This window comes from Lathyrus oleraceus, chromosome 6 (assembly GCF_024323335.1).
Source record: "Lathyrus oleraceus cultivar Zhongwan6 chromosome 6, CAAS_Psat_ZW6_1.0, whole genome shotgun sequence".
Classification (NCBI taxonomy): Eukaryota; Viridiplantae; Streptophyta; class Magnoliopsida; order Fabales; family Fabaceae; genus Lathyrus; species Lathyrus oleraceus.
This window is the reverse complement of record NC_066584.1, coordinates 374,610,208-374,621,822: the sequence shown is the minus strand read 5'-3', so window position 1 is coordinate 374,621,822 and position 11,615 is coordinate 374,610,208. Positions and strand designations below refer to the sequence as shown.

The 11,615-nt window shown below is 35.6% G+C and overlaps 1 protein-coding gene across 1 annotated transcript; it reads left to right on the top strand.

Moving 5' to 3' along the window:
• Positions 1-415: 415 nt before the first annotated feature.
• Positions 416-7,273, top strand: LOC127093344 (uncharacterized). The gene is made up of 6 exons (XM_051032257.1): positions 416-746; positions 2,210-2,698; positions 5,405-5,626; positions 5,707-5,779; positions 5,899-6,006; positions 6,220-7,273. The coding sequence occupies exons 1-6, from the start codon at positions 630-632 to the stop codon at positions 6,585-6,587; spliced, it is 1,377 nt and encodes a 458-aa protein (XP_050888214.1). The 5' UTR covers positions 416-629; the 3' UTR covers positions 6,588-7,273.
• The last annotated feature ends 4,342 nt before the right edge of the window (positions 7,274-11,615 follow it).

Sequence of the window (11,615 nt, the reverse complement as noted above, 5' to 3'; positions counted from 1 at the left end):
TAACGAAGACAATAACTTTCTATTTTAATAAAGAAAAAAACTTTTCAAGAACTTATTTTTAAATATTCTAAATTTAATCAATGAATTCTAATAAAATTGTTTGTTATATTCTATTAGAGACACTTGCTAACAAAAAGTTGGGGTGTGAAAAATTAAGAATGTCATTATATGATGGTAAATTTTAGAATTTTTTAAAAAGAATTAGAAACATTTTCATTACTACCTATGGAAAATATTTTTTCTTTTTTGAAAAAGTTATCCTATTTAGTTTTTAAACAATAATCTAAGATCATTTAATATTTTCTTAAAACAAAATAAAGTCATGATAGTCAACATGATGATAGCGATCCTAATATAAAATAAATAAAATAGAGAAATGAGTTAGGATGTAATTTAACGGTCATTGGAAGCATAAAAGAAATTTGAAAATATTATCTGAAAAGAATGAAACAAAAACATTCCATTCCAGATCTACCGTCTCTCTCCACTTGACAACCCCCTTCATTCACATTCTCAAACCAACCCCACGCAAAACCCTTTCTTCCTTCTCGTTCGCCTCCGTCGTGCAACCCGATTGTCGGCAACGTCACTGCATCAAACCAAAGCCCCAAATATTGCTCGTTGTCGCGATGGAGTTCACTGAATCCTACAAGCAATCCGGTCCTTCTTCTTTCTCTCCCAATGCTCGTTTCTTAGCCGTCGCTGTCGATTATCGTCTCGTCATTCGTGATACCATCTCTTTCAAGGTTCTTTCTTCTTCTCTTCTTTTCACTTCTACCCGCATTATTACTCGAGTTGATCAATTTTTGTGCGGGGTGTGCAAATGTGCGGTGTTTTGAGACACTTTTAGGTGACCTAGTTACTGATTACATTTGTGATCTGGCCCCGATGTAATTAATACATATTGAACTCGCACATGGAAATCAATGCAGCCTAAATTGCGGTCAGTAATAGTACTAGTATTATTGTTTGTTAATGTTGCCCCATTGAGTAGTGGGTACTCTTAAACTTTGTTTCTTACTTTAACATGATTATATATTGTTTGTTTTGAACACAATTGAAAGGGAAGAGAGTATACAAGCTCTCATTTTCTTCATGGGAGTTCCCCTTTTTTTGGTATAGTGGTTTTGTTGTTGTTTTATGGTGACTTGATTGGTCATTGTTTTTGTTCTGGTTGCAGCTAAGATCCATTATGATGGATGGATGGATACCATACAACTTACAACAGACCAATCTTTTTGTTTCTTTTTGCTAAACCAAAAATTTGTTGCTAAAAATTGAAAACTAATAATAAAGTTATACTAGCAATTTTCTTTTGGTTTTTGAAAATTGTGTTTTGGATAATAGAGATCTTACTAACTTATATACTAATGTGTGAGGTGGAATTTGTATTCTAGGGGTGATTCTGGTCAATTCCAGTTCTCAAATGCAGAGAACTCAATGAATGAGTGAGTTTTTTGTTTTAAAAAATGATAAAATCACATATGTATCAAAGAAAATGGACTAATATCCAAAAAGGGCTAGTTGATGATTTCTTTGATTTGTGTTTGCGCATTTCGATTGTCTTTGGTCTTAAATATATCCAATTTTCTCCATTGTTATTAGGACAAAATTTTGAGCTTATGAATTGGACACTAAAATCCATGGCAAATAGATACATTTGAGGCAAGACTTCAAGAGGTGGTGAACACTTAATTGTGATGATTCATGCTCCTCAAATCCAATAATTAACATATATTGAATGGACATCAGTTCTGAATACTGAGCAAAGCTTTGGGATGTAAAGCCAATAAAATTGAACAGAAGTGCTTGTTGAAATTAAATTCCATCTTAGAACACTTATAGTATGTCATTTTCCTTTTCGGTATATGCGCAATAAATTTTTGAGACTTATAAAACCGTGAACCACTCCGTTTGTTTTAAATCAGATCACTTTGATTATTACTTCTTACTCAAGTTCTTCAATGTTTCTCATTTGCTCTCTATGTGCCAATATATTATTTTATTTATGGGTGTTTATGACACTCTTTTTTGCCAGATCATTCACAGTCGCATAAAAGAATACAAGAATTTATTTGGAACTTTAGTCTCTAGGTTTAATGGGCTATATGTGAATTATATACTTTGGTATTGTGCATATATTCCATCTGTTTGAGTGATTCCAAGTATGTGGTCTGTGGTTTTGAATCACTTTTTATGGCTTATGCAGGTTGTGCAATTGTTTTCATGCTTGGACAAGATTAGCTATATTGAATGGGCCCTTGATTCTGAGTATATTCTTTGTGGTCTCTATAAAAAGCCAATGATACAGGCTTGGTCACTGAGCCAGCCAGAGTGGACATGCAAGATAGACGAAGGTCTTGCTGGTATTGCATACGCCAGGTGGAGCCCTGATAGTCGTCACATACTTACGACATCAGATTTTCAGTTGCGTTTAACAGTTTGGTCATTGGTAAACACTGCTTGTGTGCACGTGCAGTTGCCAAAGCATGCTTCCAAGGGGGTTTCCTTTACGAAAGATGGAAAATTTGCAGCGATTTGCACAAGGCGTGATTGCAAGGACTATGTAAATCTGTTATCTTGTCACTCATGGGAAATAATGGGCATGTTTGCTGTAGACACTCTAGACTTGGCTGATGTCGAATGGTCACCTGACGATAGTTCTATAGTGATTTGGGATTCGCCTCTTGATTACAAGGTAATTAATCTTTCTACTTTTTCTTTCCTAGCCCTCTGAACCTGTGAGATTTAGTAAAAAAAAACAAGTTGTGGTTCAAAATATTCTATTGAATTTAAATAGTCTGTGAATTATATATGAAACACCGACAATTCCCATTCTATCTCCGTTCAAACTGGCTATGGAATTGAAAATAATATCATACCAATTTCTGGACATTTTATGATGGAACAAAAGAATGTTGGCAAGTGGGTGAAATCGTAGAAGGCATAACTATATCATTGTTATTATACAATTACGAAGTAGTTTAATCTTATTTTCCATGGGAACGGAATATATTCCCTCAGGTCTATTCTATCCTATTTTAAGCAATTAAAATATTGGAATATTGGCAATTAGAGTCATTTTTGTTTTGATTCTTTTCATTCCTTTCCGACATTCTAAAGAAAACCTGAGAAAAGTACAACAATTATATGAAGCCCGGACTCAGACACGGACACGGGACACGACACGGACACGAGGACCCCGCTGATATAAAAATCATAGGACACGGACACAACTATATCTATTTTATATATTAATATAATAATGTAATTTATGGATAAAATTTATAAAGAATTTAAAATGAGAAGCAAAATTTATGTTTATTTAAGATAAAACAATCAAAAATTCTTTCAACCCTTTAAAACAAATTCAAACAAATTTCAAACATGATAATTGATATTCATAGATACCTTGTGAAAACCGAAGCAATGGTGTGCAAAAATGAAAATAGTCGGAAAAATAAAAGAATTTTGTGGATATAAAAGCAGTGAAATATAAAAAAATAAGAAATCCTAATTGTGTTGTTTTTATAGTGAAGAAGTAGAATATGAAAGCTAAAAAACCTATTTATTTTTTAAATTTTGAAAATTTTTTAGTAGGGCTTTTTTTTTTAACAAAAAATTCTGGAATTTTTTGAATTGGGCAGTGTCCTTTATTTGAAATAAGGTGTCGTATCCGTGTCCGCAACAATTAATTTTGTTTTTATGTTGGACACTTCAAAAATGTGTCTGATACGTGTCGTATGCGTGTCGGTGTCCGACACGGCGACACGCTCTATGAATGGCGTGTCGGAGCTTCATAGATGCATACTGTCTTGGTAAACAAACACTTCATACTTTATACCTCATTACCTTGTTAAAAGCTCGTATCTGCCTAGTGTATAATTACATTAAAATTTGGGTTTAATGACTGGACCAGGCAATTGCAACTTAACCATGTCACACAATTGAAAACTCTTAGAATTTGGGTTGATCCTAACTCAACCTTACAAAACCTGACTTGTAAGGTGAGAATTGTCCCCCACTTATGAACATATTTTGTTACGTGGATATAAATAGTGGGTGGTCCGATAGTAGAAACCTGAAAGCAGGTGGTCCAATAGTAGAAACCTAATAGCTGGTGGCCCGATAGATTTAAGATAGGCTATGATACTATCTTAGAGTTTGGATTTAGCCTAACTCTCCCTTAAAGAACCGGCTTGTAAGGTGAGAGCTCCCCAGACTTTTATAAACTCTACACATGACATATCTATAGGCAATTTAGAACTAAATACACCCCTTCACACCCAACACGGTGAATGTGTTGGAGGCTCCGATGGAGGCAACCCAATTGCCACAATGAGGCGGAATTTCTAACAAAAACCATTGGGCGGATCATCTTAAGCTGCCATATCGAAATAAAAATAGCCTCTAATCAAATGCAAGCCACCTCTAAAGAAAATGTTAGCATCAATCCTAGATGCAAGAACAAAAACAATGACTAATCGCGTAGTAGCAGTGTTAGCAATTTGTATGGTGGACAACTGTGGGAGGCCAAATATCCTCTGTTTTAATCCCCCATTTCCCCCATAAAACGTCATGGTGCAGACATCCCTCACAAGTTGGCCATCAAGGTTGGCAAAAAATACGCCATGGCTGCTATAGATAAAAATGTATAATAGGTGTGGGAAAAAAATCTAAAATTACATGAGAAATGTAAATAGTATATGAATGTCATAGGTTGAAGCACACTGCGTTTTAAGTATTAGCAACTGTAGTCTACTCATCTATTGGCTATCCATCTCTCCAATCAAACTCTATAATCACGGTAAACTGATTGCCGATATATCACCCTTGATGTCTGGGTCAACAGCTTCTTATTAGTTTTCTAGACCCTTAACAATCATGTAAAGCTTAAGCTTCCCTGGACTGCAGTCGATTGTGGTAATTTCTGCCGAGCAAGTTTCTAGACAAATGAAGGAAGGTTAAATATCTACCACGTTCACTAATATAGACAGAATCACAAGCTTTTTATAGATAAACTTTCATGAATGGTGTTGCGTATATTAAATAATACAATCTATGATGCGTGTTTTCTGTACGTGTACTTTTGTGTTGCTGATAAACTGTTTGTTTTTTTATAACTGCTCAGGGCCGGGGCCCAAGCTAGATCTGTTGGCCTCAAAATTTTGGACTACCAAAATGTCTAAAAAATGGTTAATTTTATAAATATATAGTATGGAAAATTAATTATAAATGTTTCTCTAGTTGAGTTGGTAAATGGGAAGGCCCCATATTCCTTGTCTCAGGTTCAACCTTTGGCCTCAACCAGTTTTGATAATTTTATTTTATTTTAAAAGGTTTCTTTATAGAAGTTGCAATGTTAGTAAGTTGTGCTAAAAACTTAATCATTTTTGTTTGATAGGTCCTAATCTATTCTCCAGACGGAAGGTGTCTTTTCAAGTATGAAGCATATGAAAGCGGATTAGGAGTTAAAAGTGTGTCGTGGTCTCCTTGTGGTCAGTACCTGGCAGTGGGTAGTTATGACCAGATGCTGCGAGTCCTGAATCATTTAACTTGGAAGAAATTTGCAGAGTTTATGCACCCATATGCTGTCCGTGGCCCTTGTTATGCTGCTGTTTTCAAGGTATTTCTTTTTGACACTTTTATTGTTCACGGTGTTGTAGTTTATGAACACTTTATTTACCATGTTCATGAAATTTGCAGGAGGTAGATGAGCCTCTGCAACTGGATATGTCCGAACTATGTTTGAGTGATGATTTTTCTCATGGAAACGATGGTCAGCATAATTGTTGTGACTTTTGTTTTTTATTTATATCTGGTTTAAGGTATTTCAGTAGCTAGTCCATGAGACACATTCCCTTTTTTTCTTCTTCTTATTTTTCTTTCTCTAACCAGATTCTTCAGAACGAGCTAATACAGTCAGGTACGAGGTTATGGAAGTACCGATCAATTTACCATTCCAGAAGCCTCCTGCTGAGAAACCTAATCCCAAGCAAGGAGTTGGTAAGCTGCACTTAGCCAGGGTTCACAGTAAATAGGAAGAAATTGAGTTTTTGACGTGGATATTGTTTTCTAGTCCTATTTGATTTTTGGGTTGCGTAAGTTTTAGCAGAAAACCATACTGTGACAAAATGGAAAAATATATTAGCATGAATCTGTATCCATATATTTTTCTCGGACTCTGGGATTGCATGACTAAACTAATTTTTCTTTTAGGCATTTTGTCATGGAGCAACGATAGCCAATATATATGCACTCGCAATGACAGTATGCCTACAGTGCTTTGGGTATGGAATATTCGACAACTTGAGCTTACTGCAATCTTAGTGCAGAAGGACCCTATCAGAGTGGCAGCTTGGGACCCGACATGCACTCGCCTTGTTTTTTGCACTGGAAGCACACACTTGTACATGTGGACCCCGTCTGGTGCATTTTGTGTTCGTGTTCCGCTACCGCAATTTTCAATTACGGACCTGAAGTGGAATTCTGATGGCAGTTGTCTGCTCCTTAAGGATAAGGAGGTATTCTGCTGTGCTGTTGTACCCTTATTGCCAGAATCTAGTGAATACAGCTCAGATGAATGATGCTTACAAGGGAGGAAAACAAAACTATGGTAAATATTAACATCCATCTCTATCTTTATGCATGTGGTAGATAAGTGTATCTAAGGTTTAAGATCATATAGAAACCTGCAGTTGTAAATTCAAATTCTATGGCAGTGTCTCTACTGCTTGTCAAAATAGTGCATCTTGTTGACTGTGATGCCATTTATTTATGAACTATATTTGGACACAAATCCGACGCCATGATAATATTTAGTGTTAGTCAGACTCCGAGGAGAGAGAAACATTTAATATAAAAATGAAAACATCATATAGATGGCTATATTCAATCGCTGTAATTTTTTCAAATTATTATAGGTTTTTAGGTATGAGTGTCATTTCTGGTGTTTGTCTCTGGTCGTGCTTCGTAGTTCTTTACAATTGATTTTGTTAGTTGTCCACAATGTCAAGCACCAAAAAAAAGGTTTGCTCCATATTATGTTTACACTGGAAGATCTATAGGTGGTGGAGGGTTGCCTCCAATTGGAGATATTATTGGGTGGCTGGTTTAGGTGCTGTTGGAGCTTCGCTTAATTTTGGTCTTCAGTGAGGATATTATTATTACATTTTAGTGCAAACTGAAGCTTGTATCTTAGGAACTCATTCATTGTATTTGTATATATGCAAGTTGAAGCTTTATGAATGAGATTGAGCATGTTCTAATCTTACTTGATAGCATTGTCCATTGAAGTTGACCCCGTTATCTTGTTCACTAAAATTTAAAATAAATGAATAATTGAGAGGAAATTTGCTTTCAAGTAATTTCAGAGATGCATCTCAAAACGCATCAAATCTTATTTTTGTTAAAATTTAGTCTGAAGATGCATTTGCGAAGTTTTTTGGGGTGAATTTGCAGATGCATCTTCGAAAAGACTCCTGAAGTCATTTAAAAAGCGCTTTCAGTAAGATGGTTTATCATTTAGTCATTTAGTAATATGTTCGGAGATACATCTTTGAAAATCTTAAGCAGAAAATTAAATATATGACCACCTTGCATGAACATCTCTTTCACACACCGTACCTCTTCCATAACCCAAAACCCTCAAGACAATATCATTTTAAATCAACTTTTCGACTCCAAATCATCATTCTTGTGTTTTATCATATCAAAGGGAGCAAAAGAAACTGCAATTTAAGGTAAAGTTCATTCATTTCATACTCCATTGTTTGCATTAATTTTGTTCTTGAGCTGAAAAAATGAACGTTACGCCCAAAGATGCATATTCGAATTAACTTGCTATCTGTTTCGGAGATGCATCTCCAAAGTTGCTTGTTACTGTGAATTTTTTTAACCATTTTTTTTTGTTTTGGTTTGTATTAGATATGATGCACACGCATATGTTTCCCAAAGTTGCTATAAGTAATGATGTAAAATCGGATGAAGTAAATGATGTTGTTAAACTGGATGAGGTGAAGGATGATGTTAAACCGGGTGCTAAACCGGTTGATGTCAAGTTAGATGTTGGTCAACAAATTAGAAATTAACTATTTACTACTTGTGAACATATGCTTGAATAGGTCCGTCCGCATGGAGGCAAGAAAATTGGGTGTTGTCATTGTAATCGGAAGTGGTTCTAATAGAAGGCAAACATTTGTAACCATGAGATGCGAGAGAAGTGGCACGTATGTTCCACCGATTCGGAAGTTGAAATGTGATGACATTGAATGGAGAAAATGTGAGTGTTCGTTTAAATTGCGCGGATACCTTAAGATGACATGAAAATTTAATGTGATTTCTGGTTTATATAATCATGTGTTGCAAACTGAGCTAGCCGATCATCCCATTATATGTTGCCTTAAACTTAAGAAGAAGGAAATTGTTTCAGATATGTCTTTGATTAGGGTGACGCCGAAAAACTTACTTGTAGATTTGAAACGGAAAAAACCTGAAAGTGTTTCAAATATCAAGCAGGTATACAATGTGCATTATCAAAACAACATGGCAATAAGAGATCCAAGAATCAAAATACAACAACTTTTAAAGCTTTTGGATGATAACCACTATGTTTTCAGGTACAAAGTTTGTGAGGAAAAGTCATTATTTGTGACATATTCTGGACTCATCCTGAAAGTATCAAGTTCTTCAACACATTTCACATTGTTCTCATAATTGATTCAACGTATAAGACCAACAAGTATATGCTTCCCCTTATGAAATTGTTGGTGTTACTTCTACGAAGAAGACTTTTTCAGTGACATTTGCATTTTTGGAATCCGAAAAAGAGGTCAATGTTACACGGACCTTGGAAATGTGCAAGACTCTGTTGAAGGGCCAAGAAAATATGCTAAATGTAATTGTCACCGATCGAGACACCATACTGATGAATTCGGTGGCAAAGGTGTTTCCTGCATCTTACACATTACTTTGTCGATATCGCATAACAAAAAATATGAAAAGTCAGATCAAATAAGCGGTGGACACCAAACAAATCAAGGGTAAAGACGGGAAAATAGTCAAATCTAGTGTGGTGTTGGAAAAGATAATGGATGCATGGAATGATATATTAAATTCATTCACATAAGACTTGTATGTTGCATTTTAGGAGTGCGTGTATGTCAGATGTCTAGATTTCTTGAAATACATTGAGAGTACTATTCTGGACCAAGTGAAGGAGAAAATTGTTTATGCATTGACCGATCAGGTTAGACACCCCGGCAGTACAACTACTAACACAGTCGAATATGCACAGTTTTGTAGAGAGTGGGACGCCGTGAACCAAATGCTCCAAAACCAACATAATGAAATACAAACAACTTTTGGTCGGAGCATTACCGTGTTAGAACACAAATTCAAAGAAAACACCCTCTATTCAAAGTTAGTTGGCAACGTATCTCGGGCAGGATTGAATTTCATTTTTCACGAAGCGAAGCGAGCAAAGCAGGCAGGTTAGGATAGTTCGAAGTGTAGATGTACACTTAGGAAGACTTACAATCTTCCATGTGCATGTCTCATTCAAAAAAATATGAAGCTCGATGCCCCGATACGTATGGATGAAGTGTGCAGTCACTAGAAAAGGCTTCGGTTTTGATGGCGATGGTAAAAAAGGTATAACTATCACGACCGGGTGGTAAATAATCCAAGCTAAAAAAATTTAAGTTGATGACACCATGAAATTGCATATCAAAGAGAAACTGAGGAAGATTTCCTATCCTAAAATCACATATTTGAAACCTCCTTTAGAATCAATTAAAATCAAGGGTGCCCCTAAAAAGGTCACAATGACACAAGATGATAATATAACAAAGCGCTCTCCTTCATATTTCGAACATATTGATTCACATTTTCTGGATTCTCCAACACTGAAATCTCAAAAAAGTGTATACAAGGGTGCTCACATTAGCAAATCACCTTTTTCACCGCCAAAACCGAAAATCATCTTCATCGAAGAAATGCCGCTTTTAATGCACAAACACATTGAGCGGATTGTAAATCTTAAGGGTGATGGTAATTATGGTTATCGGGTCATATCCTGCTTGCTCGATAGAGGAAAGGAGAATCACTTTCTTGTCCACCAACAACTTTTGAAAGAGTTGACTTCGCAGAGGGATTTATACATATTGCTATACGAAAAAAAAACATTTTGATGCAATTCACGATGCTCTTATTCCTTGTGTTAGCGGTCTCGTACAGAGTGTGTATCGATCTACAAGACATGGTTTCTCAGAGATATTTTTCCACTTTGGAGTGACCCACCTAAAGATCCATCTAAAACAGCATGTGTATTGGGTGACTTTCAAAATCGCTACATTTTGTTGAGGTTTATTTGAAATTGGGGTGTCCTACCAAGCACATCATTGAAGTGGACGACACATTCTACAAAAGATGTGAGAATTTGGTCGGATCACTTTCTGGAAAGGATGGAAGAGTTCACTAAATTGAGCGAGCTTGAAAGAGAATCAAATAAGAAAAAGTTGAAGGAGGAACTGGTAGTAAATTTATCTAGTGACGCATCTTTTGAGGCATTTTAGATTATAATCGATACACCTTTTTGAATGTATTATCGTAAACGATGTAATCTTGATACAATTTAACACATAAGTAATATATATTCATAAATTTTATGGTTTACATTATTTGCTTTTGCATACACGGGTTCTGGTTTGAATCTTGTTTAGGGTAAACCTCGTACATATTAAAAAAACCACCAGGGGACTTTTTGGATATGCCTATCCATAAACACCATTTTTCGTTAAAAAATCAGGGTTTAACCAGAGATGCATCTCTGAAAAGTGACTCGATGCCATGATAAGGTTTCTAAGGTCCAAAGTGACCAAATACTTGTATAAATAGGGTGTCTCTCAACCCATATTTTCTACAAAACACACAACAACCAGAGAATGAATGCATATCCCCATCTTGCATTTGTGTATTTAAATGGTGCAAAACCTCCACTTCTTGAAAGTCGGAGAGTTATCAAGCTTGAGTATCGTTCACCATTGCTTGACAACGAAGGGAAGATACAGTTCACCAACTTTTAACTGAAGACAAATGAAGATTTACAGGTCATGTGGAGTATTTTTTACTATTACGCATCAAAGGGTCTGATTGAAGTGGACGCGAAGATTGAAAGACCCACCGACAATATTGTCAATATGTTGCAACGTCCTGAACTACCTGTTTATAACAATATGTAATGTTAAATTTATGTTAACAACTATCTATCTAATATTGAGTGTTTTAATTTAATGTCAAGTTGATTTTTTTTCTTGATTTTGCTCATATTGTCTTTGTTTCTAGTTTGAATTTGGGCTACTTTTAGATATGTATCTTTGAAATATATCAAGAAAACATTCGGAGATGCAACTCCGAACAAAAATTATGTAAAGTTAGGGTGTCCTACTCGTTGGCGTTAAATTTTGTGGGAGATGGATACGCCCAGAGATGCATCTCTGAAAATTGAGGGCATTTTTTACTTTTCGCCAAGGGTTTGGGAGAACCTATAAGGATGGGAAAAGAAATTGCCATAATTAATTGTATACATCCAGAATTATGCTAGGGATGCATCTCTC